An 18195-nucleotide genomic window follows, 5' to 3' on the forward strand; every position below is an offset into this window, starting at 1 on the left:
ATAAAGATGAAAGACAAGAAGAAGCTTCCTGATGAAAGGAACTACCTGCCACCCATGTGGGCCTGAGAAGTTTCCTTGAATTGGCATCCAGATTCGCCAGGAAATTGCAAGGAATATTATTGTAAGGTACACTAACAAAAAGTCGGTCAACGACGCAATTGGCTGTCTTTTTCCTTTTGAACTCTCTCTCCCCCCTCGCTTTCTTTCAACCTTCTTCCTTGCCTTGCTATTTAAAGAGCAGGCGAGACTCATAATTCACCAGATCTCAACAATTAGTGGTTTCTCTTCCTGTCTCTGCAGAGGTTGAAGAACTTCAAAGGTAGAGTTTTCGGTCAGTTGTATCTTCCAAAAATACTTCATGGCCATCTCCACAAAAGATCCATCTTTGACGGTTTTGTAGTCCTTTGGGTTTCTATTCAGTTGCATTATTATGTAACAACGCTTAGTGTTTTTGAGGGGGCGTAGCATAGCTGGTTGAGCTAGCGAATTGTTGAGAAACTGGTTGTCATTTTGATTATTGTTGGTGCTATTTCTATGAATTGCAAATACTGATAGTTCAACACTCTAATGTACCAGAACAATAGGTCCAGAAAAGTCATGGATCCTGGGAATGAAAAAAGGTGAGAGCTTAGACCCTTCTTTGGGCAGCTTCGGCTCATCTCCCCTCTCTATCTCTCCATCGAATCTCAAATTCCATGATTTTTACACGACAGCATGGATTTGAGATCCATGTTGGGAAGTGAATGTTGAAATCCACAGCAGTTATCGTGGATTTCAAATTCCCTTGGATCTGAGATCCGTGGGAAATCAAACACGACCTAAGTAAAACAACTATGTTATCATGTAGATTCAGCTCCTTCACCAGCTCCACCGCTTGGAGTCGAAGGTGGACGTTGCTCCATCTATGGCGTCGCGTACAGATAGTTCAGCAGAAACCATAGTATATACATCGCACAGATCAAGTAGACATAGTTTATATTTATGTGCACATGCATGGGTAGTATTAAGTTGTTTATTTTAAGACATCTTAAGATGTACATTATATATATTAATGCAATACGTTTTTATGACTTGTATAATTATTTCATGAACAATTTACGCGGGGATATGAGTTTTAAGACATTCATATCACAACTAGTTGCATTTTTTTGTTCCCTTGCGCAGTTTGGTGTTTAAGATCCTGTGGGCTCATTTCGAGAAGGAAGTCGATGTCGGGGAGTACAAGCGAGGAAGTAACGTCGGAAGTGCTGATTGGGGAGGAAGATACGTACGATGGGGTGACAGTGAAGATAGAGGAGCGTATGGAGGTTGGGTTGTTTGCCTCCAGACTTAGAGCTTCCATGTCCCGATGGAAACAGCAGGTGACTCTCTTCATCAGTTGTTTTTCATATTGTGACATGCATCATCGTTTCCTTCAACGGCATCGATATTGCACTTCTACAATTAAACGGCTTCAGTTTTCATTCATCTTGTCAGTTAGCGCAAATTTAATTAGGCCGTTCAAATCCATCTCTTTCTCTCTCTCTCTCTCTCTCTCTCTACATACTATATATATATATATATATATATATATATATATATATATATATATATATATATATATATAGTATGTATATTTTTTGAAAACAAGAAAAAATTGTGTTGTAAGAGGATATATTTTAAGAATATAATGTTCTTCTTGCCAAATGCACCCATCACTGGCAGAGCTAGAAAATTCTCTTTTGTTATGACATTTTAATTTCAAAGAGGTACCAATGCAAAAAAATTACCCTAAAGTATCAATATGAAAATCAGCATTTTTTGTGATTGTCTGTGGGCACTTGCCCACACCTGCCACCACTGCTGGGCATTATAAGGATGATATTTTTTCGCAATCCATTTTTCTCAGTAAAAAATTGACATATATGTGCCTCCTGACCAAAATTTATGGCTCCAACGCTGGACTTGTTGTATTCACCTAAATGGCTGCACATAATTCATATATGTGAACAACCTAACTTTCGTTTTGTTGTTAGGGCAAGAAAGGAGTTTGGCTCAACATTAAGCTCAAGTTTGCTGAGCTTGTTCCCGTTGCAGTGCAGGTTAACAATACTCTCTTAACTACAAACTCAGGAATCTTCATGCATTCTTTTCTGCACAAGACTGGTGAATATTCTTTTTCCTTTGCTAGCAGGAAGGATTTTGGTACCATCATGCAGAGCCAACCCATCTGATGCTCGTGAATTGGCTCCTCAGCACCCCTCATACTCTTCCTATCTACGCCACACACAGACTTGGTGTTGGTGCTGTTGTCATAAACAGCAAAAAAGAGGTACATGGCTTGAAATTTTACAATGTAAAATGCGTGCCTCTGTACTTCATAAATGTGTAGAAGTTGCTGATCATTGAGCTAAGAAGCAGTAAATATCTGTGGGTTTCAAAGATTCTTTTGTTTTTACTCTCTTCTGTCTAGTTCAAAGCAGTCCCAGAAAACGTGTTTTTTTTTTGAAAAAATGTGAAAAAATGTAATAAATTAAATGGCCGTTTAAAACTAAAAAACATGTTTTTTTTGAAAAAAACATTAAAAACGAAAAAACCAGGTTTTTAACGTGTTTTTTCACTTTTTCATTTTTTTAAGTTTTTTTAATGTCAAACAGTTTTTTTTTTCCATTTTTTATTTTTTATTTGTTGCAAATATACTTATCTTGTGATGTTTGTGTTATTAGTTTCACACTTATTTTATTTTTCTCTTATTTTTAGTTTTTTAAAATTTTTAAAAATTTACCATATTTTTTTTCCTTTTTTTTTTCAAGCTCATCGATTATAGCTAAGAAAAACCTCGCCATTTAAAACTCTTTGACGTTATTTGTGACTATGGCTCAAACTTTTCTAATGTTCCACATTTATAGTTTGAACTATCATTTGGAACAAGTTATATGATTCAAATCTGTGAATGAACATAATTTTAGGTGTTGGTGGTGCAAGAAAAGTCTGGCTATTTCAGAGGTACTGGTGTATGGAAGCTACCTACTGGGGTTGTTGAAGAGGTTCGTGGCTTTTATAAATGACTTGCCAATACCTTCAAATTGTTCCAACATCATAGAATAGTAATGGTATTAATTATAGAAATTGAATCTTTTCTTGGCAGGGTGAGGATGTGTATAACGCGGCTAAAAGAGAAGTGAAGGAGGAAACCGGGGCAAGTTCCTCTAACTCTTCTCGTTGCAGCTTTTATATGTTTGTGTCGGATTCATTTTCATTTTAAGCCTCAGGTGTTAGTTTCACTTGTATTGACACAATCCTGCTTTCCTCATTGCATCAGGTTGAAGTTGAATTCGTCGAAATCATTGGGTTCAGGTATGGACAGTGTGTGGGCCAGCGCCCACACCAGGCCTTCAAAAATCTCATTGCAGTAAAGCTAGACCTGGTTCACTCACATGTCAATGTGAACATCAGACTTAAGTTGGCGACTCAAAGTGCCCCTCGGCCTGTCTCCATCACTGCAATAAACACATGCAGATTCATGCAATTGAAGTAAACAACAAGGAATACAAGGAAAAAATAAAAATGATTTGCTAAGAGAAAAGGACTATCCAATTATAAGACTCAATATGAACCTCTAGGATGCTCAAAGTCATGCAGTACTAATAAACTGTGATGGTTTTTTCAGCTGTTGGGACGCCAGCATGGCATCTTCCTTTGGAATGAAAAGCAGAAGTTTCCTCTGATTAGAAATTTTTCTTGACTGAGTAGATTTTTGCATATAACGATTTAGTAGTGCATTGAAGTGCTAGGCGATTCTGAATTCCTCCATTGAATCTAGATCTTTTGATCTAAAACTTGCAGGGAAAGTCACAAAGCACACTTCAACAAGATATCAGATATGTTCTTCATATGTGTTTTGGAGCCGAAGTCGTTGGTTATTGCAAAGCAAGACTCAGAAATTTTAGATGCGCAGGTAAAATTCATTGGTTGGCAGCCATTCCCTAGTTTGATTAAGAAGCTTAATTATTCACTTTTCGCAAACAATGTGTTTCAATTTCATTTTCTTTCTTCTTCGTTTCGAGAAGGCTGCAGTCTTCCTGCTTATTCATCATTTATGGAGACATTCTAATAAGTATCTTGCTGGCCGTGTTAGAACAAAACTAGAGGAGTACTTGGCATTAGTGCCAAGATCATCTGTGTAGCCAGTCTTCGGATTTGAGTTTCCAATCTTTTTATTTCTTTTCCATTTTTTGCTGAAAGTGGATAAGTTTAATGCGCATGTCATGTTTGACATTAATTTCCTAATGTTCGGTAAATTGGAAAAAGTGTCTTTAAATAATGTTTGAAAGAAGCAACTACAACTTGAGACAGCATGGTTACATTCACTAATATGAATATCAATATTGTTATAATTACTTACATTAAAATAATTCGATCATCTTCCCAGCATCCCTTTGTTACATATTCGAGTCCAAGACCATTCTCCAAAAAAGACCATTCTCCCAGCATCTTGACATAAAAATATGTATATATATTTAGTAGCCTGTCTTCTTAGTTGTTCTTGGATTATCCTGGAACTTTCGATCATATCCTTCTTTCCTTGCAGAATACCTCTGATCTCCTTGAATTCTATGTTTCACTCAGTGGATGCCTGTTGAGGAATACGCTGCACAACCATTTGTCCAGAAGCGTGAGTCAATGAAGAAGATTGCCGATCTGATCCTGTCAAAGACGAGCAAAAACTACACCGGATTTGCTCGTATGGGTGTTCACTCCAGCACCTCTGTTCATTCCTTGTACCTAAACAACAGGGAACTAATGAATTAGAACACAATTCTTCATTTAGTGGTTGTCTGTAGTGTTCCTTTGTGATGTTATTGTTTATATTTATTGTCTGTAACTAAGTGAAGGTATTCACAGTGTTGACAATGAGACAGATGTTTAGGAATACTGGCTGTTACTCTTCCCATGTAAAGAAAAATATTGTGGGCAATAAGCAAGGAAAGGGAAAAAGGGGCCTTGTTTGTAAAGTAAAGCTTGACTGCTTGTATTATTTGTAGCAGATTATTGAAGCTGTGATGAATAAATTACAAATTTGATTTGATTGATTTTTGGACATGTTCTGAGTTTCTTATTGAACTGATTGGTGTGGCGAGTCAGCTTGCCTAATTTTGAAGCGGGAAACACTTTTTCTACTTTCTTCTTGAAGGCGCGTAGTGAACATTTATATAGGAAATTTTAGCTGCAATTTTTCTTTTTTCAGGCTTTGTTACTACTTAAATGACGTGCTTACCTTTCTATGTATTCTTTTTTTCTTTTCTTTTCATGTTAATGAAAGTTTGTTATTGATACTGGTCTACCTAGACCTCCTCCTAAGAACGTTCGTGAACACGGCGAGAATTGTTGAGCCAAGGTTGAAGTATTGGAACTACAGGATGAGCAAGACATTGTGACAGTAAGGGAGGCTAAACCAGGACTTAGTGTACGAGCAGTGGGTGGTGAGGGCAGAGATGCAAAGGCTCTAGGTCCGGATACATCCAGGGATGACCAGCACTTAGGAGCGGATTCAACCAAGGAAGGCCAAATTGAAAGTCTTAGCTCCGGTTTAGGACTAGTCCATCCTAGTGTCGGTTTTGATCCAAGTCCTTAGTGGTGGTCTAGAATGAACCTAGGTAGATAGGGGCAATACGTCAATTCTATATTCATTTGCTTATGCATTTTATTTCAAGTTGTGTGGACCAAGATGGTTTGTATTTCGAGTCATTTGTTTTGAGTTAAAGTGAACCGGTTCGATCCATCTGTGAACCGAGTCACTTAGGTTAGTATTTAAACTTTGTGTAATTTGGATTTCACATGAAAATTTTGAGTAAAGTAATTCATTTGAGCTTTAGTTCTCTCTCTCTTCACGTCTCTCTCTCTCTCTTTTGCCTCTCTCTTTCTCTTCTCAATCCCCTCCAAATAACCGGCGGTGGCTGGTTCCCTTTCCCCCTCACGCAAGCTTCTAAGAACCGACAGTCTCCTCTCTTCCTCTCCCCTTTCTTTTTCTTCTCCACAACCCCTCGACCGGCGGCATATTGGCTGAAGATCCCAAAGGTGTGCCTCGGCCCTTGCTGCATCCACGGCCACGGTTTTCCCATCCAAATTCCAGCACTCAAAGGTACATTCTCCCTTGGACACAAAAGAAGAATAGAGACCAGCATTGCAGCAAACGACCACAGCCTCAAACTAAATGTTAGTGCTTTAGATTTCGGGTTTTGAATTGTGTAACGACATTGGCTTGTTTTGAACTAAGATTCGGCCAAAGGAGTGGCCTGATTCCCTCGAGTCACAGCCGAGAGTTTCAGTCAATTCCCACGGTGAAAACTTGATTTAAACCAAGTTTTACGAGTCACAAGGAATACCCTTAGTTTCTCGCACGAATCCTTTAAGTTTGGCTATGTTTCATTGGCCAAATCCGAGCAAAAGAGTGTAGAATTCGTTTTCGGTTTCAGCCTACAATCTCACCGGAAAAACAGAAAGAAAATATTGAGAAAACAGTGAAAAGGGCAGAAAAAGAAAAGAAAAGCCCACAAAGAGAAAAAAAAAAAGAAAGAATCTGAGTGAGAATCGAGCTCAATTCAGCAGCTTAGAGCTGGCCGGAAAATTCCGACTTTTTAGGTACACATTTGGGGGTTCCGGCTATATTCAGTCTATGGACACTTTTGCCCCTCATCCAGTCAAGGAGCATCAAGATTTGGCATGGACATTTCTGGAATTTGCGTGGCAAGTGGAGGAAACGCCTAGGGTTCTCCGTTGCAAGGACCGGCCCACATTTGGGGGTACATTTGGTCATCGGCTGCAACATTTGTTTGTGATCCACAAGAAGCACCACCTCCACATTTGGTGGAGCCGACTTTTGGAATCCCTCATACATTTGCTCCTAACCCCGTCCATCTAGAAGCCACCTAAGCCGCGCCTGAGGAGGTCCACATTTGGACTCCAGAGCGGGTTCCCTTAGGTCAACACTCAATAGGAGCCACATTTGATCCTAATCCTTACCCATTTCCACGCCTAAACATCATTTCCTAGCCTTAAACTCTCTATTTCCACTTTACCCCTAAGCCACATCACAATTTATCTAGCCTACCCATACCCGTGCCTACCCATCGCAGGCAAATGCAGCCTTTTTTTGCCCACACTACCAACCGGTGAGCTGGCTGAGGTCTTCCCGGACATTGGCCTTGCTTACCTTTGTATAATCCAGCAGCTAGCACAGAGAAACCAGCAAAAGATCAGTGGCGAAGTCAGATTTTTTTTTTTTTAAGAATACTCATTTATATGTTTTTTAACACACACACATATATATATATATATATAAAACAGATATCCCGTTGTCTATCAACCAGAATCCACCAGGTAGCACCATGAAGAGAAACCAGCAAAAGACCAGTGGCAAAGCCAGATTTTTTTTTGTGTGGGAAGAATATTCATTTATATGTTTCTTAACTGAAGGACACACACATATATATATATATATTTGAAGATAATGCGAAAATAAAAAACATTGAGGAGTTGGTGTGGGCAACTGCCCAAACAGCACATATGTGGCTCCGTGGACCTCCTAGCCTTCTATTGGATAGAATTCAAATATATGGTGCTTATGCTGGTAGCATGTGCAGATGTATTTATAGATAAAAAAAATACCAGATTCAAAAACTATGCACAAGGTGTGTAATGACCAGAAAATACACTTAATCAGTAAAAAGGACAATTTTAGGATAAAATAATAAAAAATTCAAAGGACCAAAGTGGACATATCTTTTTTAAAAAATGCTCAACATACCTTACTCTCACTTTTTTTGGTGCATGTCAGCCGCGTCTGGTGCACACAACTCACTCTTATTGTTATGGCGACCTTCTCACATTTAAGAGGAATACTTGCCGTCAGAGGCAAAGCAAGGGAGACGGGCAGTGAACCTGAGCTTCCCTTCATTATTTTAAAAATTATGTATAAATTTAAAAAATTTAATTTATTCAATATAAAATTTTTGAAAAACGATATATATTTTTAAACCATATATTTTCTCAGTAAATCCAGTACAAGGTAGTTCATTAATGCACAAATTAACTCATTAATGATATCTTGTAAATTGAATTTTATAAGCCGCAAAAGCAATGACCATTAGTTACAAGTCCAATTTAAACATCTCATTTCCGTTATTTTTTTGTTATCCTATAGATTTCAACATTTCCATTGTGCATGAGGGCTAGGATGCTAATCAGGTTGAAAGCATATGTTCACAAGAAATAGTTAACTTCGAATAATATAGACATGCGTGCATTTTTTTTTTAATTGTCATGTAGATTTGAATATTCGAATACGTTCGATTTGTGATAAAAAAGCAACATGTTTTAGTTAAAAATCTCTCTCTTTCTCTCGAAGCGAACTTGTTGCTATTTCCTCTCTCTCAAGATACAACTTTCATGAGTTTAGATCATTGAAACATATTTACATGGGGAATTCAAAGCCGCCATATATCGGATGTTGCGCCAGTTAAAATTTGTCACTAAAAAGTACTCATTGAATTGTTAGTATTCATGCATTGGTTTATGATGAGATGACAGTCTATAGTGGCTTTTAACCATGATTTTTGGTTTTTCTAACAACAGATTTTAAAATTTTACCCATCTGACAGCCGACCGGCACACGGCAGCATTGGCTTTACATACACACTATGTCACCATATTGCTGGGTGCGAGTGCCGATGTCGATGCGGGTGCCGGATCGGCACATCCCAAAAAATTTAGGTGCGACGGTGCGGCGAAGGTATTTTATTATTATTATTTTCTTAATTTATTATATATATAACAGAATAAGCATATTATTACAATTTAATTATTAATATATATAACATACTTGAATAATTGTATTGCATAGAAAAATATCAAAATAAGATATATTATATAAGTAATTTAGTAATATGACATTCTAACTGGGCTCGGGTGTGAGTCGAAGCCGCACCCATGTCTGGTGCGCACCCGACTCGATGCGGCAGTAAAATAGAAGAGTCCGGTGACTTAGCATACACATATATTACCAAATGATAGATCTAGTGAGTTAAATTATATCTTAATGACAAGGCAGTTTTTTTCACCCTGAACTACTACGTCTTGTGGGGAACTATAAACTGACGGCTTTAATAATTAAGGATTTAATGGTAAAAAATCTTTTCACAAAACCAGTTTAAAACCAAAGCATGTATATGATACATAAAAATTAGTGAGAAATCACCGATAAATCAGCATGTTAGGGATGGGATAAAGATTCATTGTGTGTTATTTAAGATGTCTACGTATTTTTTGTGGCTGAAGTAAGTTGTCTGAGAACCGTTCAGCAGCATTCAATTTTAAAGTACCTCCAAAACCCATTTTAAGTCATCCAAACAAAAACCAGGTTTTAAAGAGAGAAAACCTGATTTTTGTCATGTTACCCAAACATGAAAATCAAGAATTTCAAAACTCGTTAAAAGAAATGGTTTTCACAAAATCAGGTTTCGAGAAAACCATTTTTTCATGGAGTTCATCCAAACGCTAACTTAACATTTTCGTTACTGTTTATATCTGAAGAAAGATTATCTTCTTATGACGTTGAGTATTACGATCATTACATAGGATGGTGCATATAACACGCCTGATCTGATGTTTATAGGTTCAAAACGAGGATCTAAAAGTGACTAATAGAGTTCCGTAATCGATGGTTACATATATAACTGCACTGCTTATTTGGTCGTCTAGTCTTCGATTAATATCTGCCTGCCACTTCGAGTACTATTTAATTCTTTTAATAATTCCGATATGTAATTGGTCAATGTAGGAATATATATGTAGATATAAATATCTTAAAAAATTGATATATATATATATATATATATATGTATGTATGTATGTATGTATGTATGTATATATACATTAAACACATAAAACATAAATAAACAAATAAATGTATAACCTAATGACCTTCGATCCTTCTGAGAGCTCTTCACTTTAATTTAATCCGTAATAAAATATATTTTATGATTTTCGTTGCAAGCATACGACAGGTTTTTCTGTTTGTGAAAAATGAGTTTCGTCAAAAACATCACCCAAGCATGTCTAAAACTGGGTTTTGGGGCCTCAAAACTTTAATTTTAAGCTGCCATCCAACCAGCACCTTAGTGTTTGGTAGAACAAGTGCTACCAATAAATCGAAGTACAAATGCAACACTTTCATCATCCAAGACACAATTCATTACCATGTTCAGAAGCAGTGTTATGATGATGCATATATGCTTTTGGTAACGCCAGCCGTTCATTCAAAGAAGTACTTTTCATTTGAAACTGAAGTCATGTTTTATCCAACCTTGAGAACTTATATGAATGAAGGCAACACTAGAAAACAACAAAGGAACTTATTGTAAATACAGAAAAGGGGACATGATCAATACGAGCCCACTCGACAATATGTGGAACAAGACACGCTATAAGACACCTATGTAACCCACATTTTATTCCCATTGTCATCTAACTTAAATAAGTAACCCTATCGTGAACTATATGTCTTCTCAGTGTACTTACTTCATCATTTCATCCAACAGATACGTCCACTAATGGTGCTTTACTTAGAGCCGTAAAGCACTTGGATCCCTTGAACATCGTCGGAACTCAGCTCCACCTTCCTTACGCCAGCGCCAATTGACGGATACATGGCTGCGCTTTCATCGGCAGAATGGCCGAGCCCAAGAAGATGGCCGACTGCCACCGATTCGAGATCCACTCCGTTCGTCCGAGTGGCGTCAAGCAGCCAGGTCTCCATGATCTCCGCTGTAAAAGCAATTTGTAGATCGGCTACTTCGCCCTCAGAGGCTTCAGCGAATTGGAACGGCCACACTGCTGTCCATTCTTAATCAACAAATGGAAGGCTTCATTTCGATGCCGATGAGACCTGGCTGCTTGACGCCACTCGGACGAACGGAGTGGATCTCGAATCGGTGGCAGTCGGCCATCTTCTTGGGCTCGGCCATTCTGCCGATGAAAGCGCGGCCATGTATCCGTCAATTGGCACTGGCGTGAGGAAGGTGGAGCTGAGTTCCGACGATGTTCAAGGGATCCAAGTGCTTTATGGCTCTAAGTAAAGCACCATTAGTGGACGTATCTGTTGGATGAAATGATGAAGTAAGTACACTGAGAAGACATATAGTTCACGATAGGGTTACTTATTTAAGTTAGATGATAATGGGAATAAAATGTGGGTTACATAGGTGTCTTATAGCGTGTCTTGTTCCACATATGTCGAGTGGGCTCGTATTGATCACGTCCCCTTTTCTGTATTTACAATGAGTTACCAAAAGCATATATGCATCATCATAACACTGCTTCTGAACATGGTAGTGAATTGTGTCTTGGATGATGAAAGTGTTGCATTGTAATGACCCCAAGTGTGCTTCGATTTGTTGGTAGCACTTGTTCTACCAAACACTAAGGTGCTGGTTGGATGGCAGCTTAAAATTAAAGTTTTGAGGCCCCAAAACTTTAATTTTATTCCCAAGTTGGTCGGAGAACGTTTTATAAGCTTTTCATTCACTTCTCTTCAATGGAAGTTTTATTTTTCCGCACAAAATCTTTCAAAGTAATTTCTCTTAAAATCCTTTTTCGTGTTTTAAATATATAAATTTTTACATCCCATCCCGCGGACAGATAAATTTGTGAAAATGGGCAAAAAAAAAAAAATTACGAGTTAAATGACAAAACAGCCACCTCACCTAAATCCGACCAACTTTAATTGCAAGTAAAAATATGCTAGCTGTGTTTTGTTTAAACTCCATTGAATTGTTTCTTTTAACTAATTCAACTATAAATGACTATCTAACATAAAATTAAAAGAAAAACATAGTCTACATCTAAATTTCCCTCAAATGAACAGAAAATCTCTCATTCATGGCGCATACAGGAAAAGTCCCTTTTTGGTTGCAACCAATCCATCTAATTCCGTAAGTGACGAAGCAATCTGTTGCCCACTTTTCCCTCAATATCTCATATTTCTGGATATGTGGATATATCTAGATAACCCCTTGGGGCGCAGGAGTTACAACTGATCTCCATGGCCTTATTTCAGATAACACAAAGTAGCCAACCGATTGTTCTTTGTGCCCATCTTGATGCAGTGGGATTTAATTTAGTGCTTAGTGGTGCCCAACAACCTTAGGGTCCGGTGCATCGCACCATATGGACATGGATTCAGTTCCAATTAAAGTTGGTCGGATTTAGGTGAGGTGGCTGTTTTGTCATTTAGCTCGTAATTTTTTTTTTGCCCATTTTCACAAATTTATCTGTTCGCGGGATGGGATGTAAAAATTTATATATTTAAAACATGAAAAAGGATTTAAAGAGAAATTACTTTGAAAGACTTTGTGGGGGAAAATAAAACTTCCATTGAAGAAAAGCGAATGAAAAGCTTATAAAACGTTCTCCGGGCGTTTGAATAACGCAACTTTCCACTGTAGCAATGACACTTTATTTTCATAGTATATTAAAAATTTTACTTTCCATCAAACGTGCTCTAAAAAATTTTGTGTACATCTGGTATTTTAATACCAACAATAAAGTTGCGGTGCAGGTTGTCTCCTGTGTTTATTTCCAGATTTTTTTTTTCATGATTTGAATATTTTTGTTAACGTTTTACATTATTTATTTATTCATCCTGGTAATCTTGTACATCATGAAGCTGACAACGTGCAAGTACCAATCTTGTATTTTTGATCTATAAATAGCCGATCCCATGCTCCCAGCATGTGCACCAGACATTGTAGAAATGTCTCTAATAAGAGGTTAATTAGAAGGTTCTGCAATACGTCCCTTAGTCATGGGTTGCAGTACATTCATTGTAGCAATTCTTGTGCTGGTTTCCCTTCATGGTGCTAGCTGCCGGATGTTGGCTGCTGACGCCGGCAAGGAGAGCTATGTCCGGGCAGACCTCAGCCAGCTCATCGGTTGCCGGCGTGGGCAAAATCAGGCTGCCCTTGCTTCCTTAAAGCGATACTTGAATCGTATTGGTTACCTCGACAGCGAGGGAGCCGATGAGTTCTCAGATGAATTTAACGAGGATCTCGAGGCTGCACTCAGGACGTACCAATCTGAACACCAGCGGAGTCCTGGATGAGCCCACGGTCCACTAATAAATTTAGTTTCCATTTGTTAGTGGGTTATGGCCATTTTGTTAATATCTCACTTGTCAGACGGCTTAATGTTTAATAGTTGAAAAGTTTTGTTTCAGTTTGTCTCAAATAGACAAATAGATAGCTGTTGTGATCAGGATACATATCTATTAAATCTATAATATATATATATATAGCCAGAGAGAGAAATCTGAACAATAACTCCAGGGTTTGTCAAATTAGCTAGAGCTATTCAACCATCTAACCAAAGTTGTCTATTTCAAATAAATTGATGGTTGTAATGAAACCAAGAAAAAAAACTGTAAAATAATATTAAATGACGAAAATGCCTATCACATTTTTTTTTCTATTTTTCTTAACTATTCATATGTTGGATCAAACTTTGCGGTTTAGATGACAGGGTACATTTAAAAAGTTAGAGTCATCATTCAAATTTTATATATATAAAAGTTGGTTTACTCTAGATAACCATATTTACATTCAATATATATATATATATATATATATATATATATATATATATATATATATATATATATATATATATATATATATATATATATATATATATATATATATCCCAATGGACAACCAAGTTGTTTTTGTTAGAGATTATAGACCGTTCTCTATTTCTTTGCAGGTAAAATTGACCCCAATGGAGAAGCAAGTTGTTTTCTCATTCATATATGGGCCTACAACTCCCTCCACCAAGCAACTGGTCTAGTCTAATTTATGTATCGTGTTATATAAACATACCACCTCCCTCATGTGATCTATGGAGACTTCAGTTGTCTCATTCAAACTATTGAATCCACTCAGCCATTCTCTTTTAGTCCTTCCCTAGACTCCTCCAAAATTTTACTAGTAAGCATAGCTTGTGTGCAGTTTCCCACTCTAGGAAAACATTCACCCGGCATATTCTACAGGTAATTCCAGATTTTGTGGCCACCTTGTTTGTTTGTACCAATTTACTTAGGAATGTCAATATATTCGATTTGAATAGATATTTGATTGAACCGCTCTCAAAAAATCAGATATAAAAAACTATTTTTTAATTATAAAATAATTTTTTAAATGTAAAATATATTTAATAATAATAAATATATACTATTAAAACAAAAGAAAATTAAAAAAAAAATATTTTTAATGTTAAACAGGCCTAACCGGTCCGGGCTGGCCTGGCCCGGCCCGACGCCCACCCTTACTGGTAATGGATGTTGCCATTGTGACCAGAAGCCCACTCCATACAGTTGGTCTGGACGAAGGATTGCAACAAAGGGTAATGTAGAAACCATTTTGGGCATATGGAGGAACTTGATCATGGGGATATACAGCAAAGAAACACAATGCTCTTTTATAGAGGGCACGCAGAACCAGGTGAGCAATGACATCTAAAGTTACTGCTTCAAGAAATATATCCTTGCTAATTTCAGCTACTTTAAAAATTGGTAGAATCAAATGCCTCTTTAAGAGAATCATGGTGCATCTTTTCTTATTTAAATCAGACAATACATGTGTGAAACACAGCACTTTGGTCTGTGCGACCCACCACATAAGCTAACTATTGACACTAATAAATGTTGAGCATCACTACAAAAAAAAAAAAAAATACAGCAACCAAAAAACGTTGGTAGAAGTGACACAAGCATGGGAAAACATTTTACCGATGGTTTGCTCAGGCGAATTACATCGGTAAATGTGTCAACACACTCTATATAATGACTATATCCTAATAATCAATCGTTTGAACAGCTTAAACAACTATCTAACAATAACCTATTTACTAATCAAACGAATATTTGATCATTGTTATCTTTAAGTAAATGTTAGTTAATAGTTTTATTTCAGTTTATCTTAGATAGTTGTTAGATCAGGATCTACGTACATTGAGCGTGTGCAGATGTGATATTTACCAGTACAACTATAACCCTTCCGAATACAAAGCAAGCTATTCAATAAACTTTATTGTACTTAACAAAACCCAAACATGGTTGCTGTTATTTGCATATTAGGGTTTCACAGCCATCTAATTATTTAAATGTTGGTGCCTCTTTACTATTATTTTTTTCTTTTTAAAGTTCTGCCCTTCAAGGAACCTTTTGGCTCTACCAACTTGTAATAGAAACAATGATACTTACCTTACCAGCAATGCCTTTTTCACCCTTGCGAGTTTAGAGTGATAGCTACAGTGGCTGATGCAGATGTCATTTCCTCAAGATATGAAGGAAAATAATTGTTTTTACTGGAATGTATGCCTGCAATGAAGTCTATCACCAACCCTAGCTAGTTTGATGAAATAGTACCCAGTATATTAATCCAAACTCCAGCAACTCTATTAAATGCATAGTAATCCCGAGGGGTGAGCACCAGCCGAGTCAAACTCGAGTTCTGTTAACTCGAGCTTGGCTCAACTAATGAAACCTCGAGTTCGAGACTAGCTTGATGGAAGTACCTCGAGCTCAACTCGGTAGTTACGTGTTGAGCTCGACTTCGACTTGATTAAGGCATAACAAACTTCTTTGAGTAGAATTGATATTTATCGTTTTGTGTTGAGCTCAAGTTTGACTCGATTAAGGCTCGACAAACTCGATTAAGGCTCGAGTTTGACTTGACAGTACATGTTGAGTTGGAAGTCAACTCGATTATTTAACGAGTCGACTCATGAACTCGAGTTCGACTTATTAAGCAAATGACTTGGCTCGAACTCATTCACGAGCCGAGCATTAACAAGTCGAGCTCATTATTCACTCCCAATAATCCATCAAACAAATTGGTTGTCCATTGTTCTGTATCTCCAAGCCTTGTAAAGTCATGGTCAGCGGAATAGTTGTTGAGCCCTATTTAATTGGGAGTGTTTGTATATCAGATTTGAATTGAAAATTGAACGAAACTAACTAACTATATATATATATATATATATATATACTCAAATGGAAGAAATGACATCCAGTTGGATTTGGATTTAGAATTAAACCAATGTCCAAATCGGATACAGATTTATCTTGAGAATTAATTTTCAGTTAGGTAGCGTTTGATGGCCAGAAATATGTTTCTAGAAAGAAGTTTCCAGAAATTTATTTCTGGAATTGGTGGATGAGAAATAAAATTCCATATTTCCAAAACCATGTTGTGTTTGTTAACTTGAAAATTATTTTTCTAGAAACAAATTTTATGGTAGAATTGGTGAAAATGGTGCTCTGAAACCTTTGCAGAGGAGGAGGAGGAAGAAAGATGAAAGGAGGAAGAAGGGAAGGCGGGAGGAGGAAAGGATGCGGAGGCGGAAGAAGGGAGGAGGAAGAAAGGAGGGAGGAGAAAGAGGGAGGAAGAAGGGAAGGAGGGAGGAGAAACAAGGGAGGCGGCAGAGGGCTCACCGGTCGCACCTCCAGAAGCACCGCAAACCCTTGCAGAGACTGTTTCGCAACACCTGCAGCTTGCCGACCGGTGTCCTTCCTCGTGGTGGTAGAAGAATTCCTTTTCTTTTTTAGGTCTCACAGCAACAGAGAGGAGCATCTGCCGGCTGTCTCCCTCGCGTCGGTAACAGCTTCTTCCTCGCGCCGTAAAACGAGTCACGCTGGTTCCAGAGGCAGCCGAGTGAAGAGGAAGACGGTTGACCAAAACCTTCCCTTCCCTTCTTCCACCTCCGCCTCCATCCCTCCTCCCTCCTTCCCTTCTTCCTCCTCCCTCCTTCTTTTCTTCCCCCTCCACCTCCTTCCCTTCTTCCTCCTCCCTTCTTTCTTCCCTTCTTCCGCCTCCGCCTCTTTCCCTCCTCCCTCCTTCCCTTCTTCCTCCTCATTTCCTTCCCTTCTTCCTCCTTCCTCCTTCCTCCTTTCTTCCTCCTCCCTCCTTTCTCCTTCCCTTGCGATACGCGACCGTGTCCTAACAGTCCAAAAAAAAGTACCAGAAATATGTTTCCACCCCTCTCAGTAGAAATATGTTTCTGGAAACATATTTCTGGAATTGACCTGAATGGTTGAGAAAATAATTCCGCGTTTGATACGTTTGGAACTATTGTAAAAACCAGAAAAAAGTTTCTGGTTCAATAGAGAAATTCCTGCCCATCAAACGCCCCCTAAATAAAGAGTTACTCAACCATCTGACCAAAGTTGTATATCTAAAAGAGATCGTGTTTCTTCTTTTTTTCATCTTAACTATTTATCATGGTAGATTAACTATTTATCATGGTAGATCGATGCTGTTTATATGGCTGGGTAACTATAAAAAGTTAGCTTCACCATTCAAATTATATACCATTCATATATGGGCCTCAAACTCCCTCCACCAAGCAACTGGTCTAGTCTAATTTGTATCTCGTGTTCCATAAACATGCCACCTCCCTCATGTGACCTATGGAGACTTCAATTGTCTCGTTCAAACTATTGAAATTTATAAAATTAAAAAAGATCAATTAAACTGAATTTATTTTATAAAGTTTTTAAGGATTAATGATTTTAGCTTTCCCAAATTATAAAATCCAACCTAAGGGCTGTTCATAAGCCAAGTAGAGCTCAAGTTGGGTCAGCTCGAGCTTGAACTCAACTAGTTCGAGATTACCTTATTTAGTTGCTACTCCTTTATCTATTATTTTATTGTAACTTCACATTCACTATGTGATCGAGCATAATCGAGTTTAAGCAAGTCGAGCTCTTACAGCTCGCAAGTCGAGCTCTTACAGCTCGAGTACGAGCCAATTAATATTCGAGTGTATATTTGAACTTGAGCTCTTGAGTCGAGTTTTGGAGAGCAAGTTCAAATCGAGCTCAAGCTGGTTCGACTTGTCATACAACCCTTCTAAATATCAAAATTTCATTTGGCCACTATAATTACATATATTATAGGTGACATAGTTGGGGGATAGATTTTACTTGTGTATGGTTTTGCATTTGAATTTAATCTGCGGCCAAAAAAAACCAACTCTAGGTGGACATTAAACTAGTCTGACAGAATTCAGTTTCAGAAATGTCCTAGTCCAAATCTGAACCATGTTCTACCTGATAGGGACTAGATTGGTAAAGCTTAGCTCAAAGCTTTTCCTACCTAAAAA

General features: G+C 37.8%; 1 protein-coding gene across 1 annotated transcript; it reads left to right on the plus strand.

Annotated features, from left to right (window-relative positions):
- The first annotated feature begins 272 nt into the window (after window positions 1-272).
- LOC116259291 (nudix hydrolase 7-like) lies at window positions 273-4975 on the plus strand. The gene is made up of 10 exons (XM_031637028.1): window positions 273-319; window positions 577-620; window positions 1165-1361; window positions 2016-2081; window positions 2174-2311; window positions 2949-3026; window positions 3128-3178; window positions 3302-3336; window positions 3826-3937; window positions 4609-4975. Exons 2-10 carry the CDS (start codon window positions 611-613, stop codon window positions 4789-4791), a joined length of 870 nt encoding a protein of 289 aa, XP_031492888.1. The 5' UTR covers window positions 273-319; window positions 577-610; the 3' UTR covers window positions 4792-4975.
- Window positions 4976-18195: the final 13220 nt, after the last annotated feature.

The sequence above is a fragment of the Nymphaea colorata genome, chromosome 8 (genome assembly GCF_008831285.2).
Source record: "Nymphaea colorata isolate Beijing-Zhang1983 chromosome 8, ASM883128v2, whole genome shotgun sequence".
NCBI lineage: Eukaryota > Viridiplantae > Streptophyta > Magnoliopsida > Nymphaeales > Nymphaeaceae > Nymphaea > Nymphaea colorata.

Excerpts from the sequence above, each read along its gene's own strand:
- LOC116259291 (XM_031637028.1), top strand. Across the intron at positions 2,082-2,173 it reads TTGTTCCCGTTGCAGTGCAG|GAAGGATTTTGGTACCATCA; the intron begins GTTAACAATACT and ends CTTTGCTAGCAG. Across the intron at positions 3,337-3,825 it reads GTCGAAATCATTGGGTTCAG|GGAAAGTCACAAAGCACACT; the intron begins GTATGGACAGTG and ends TAAAACTTGCAG.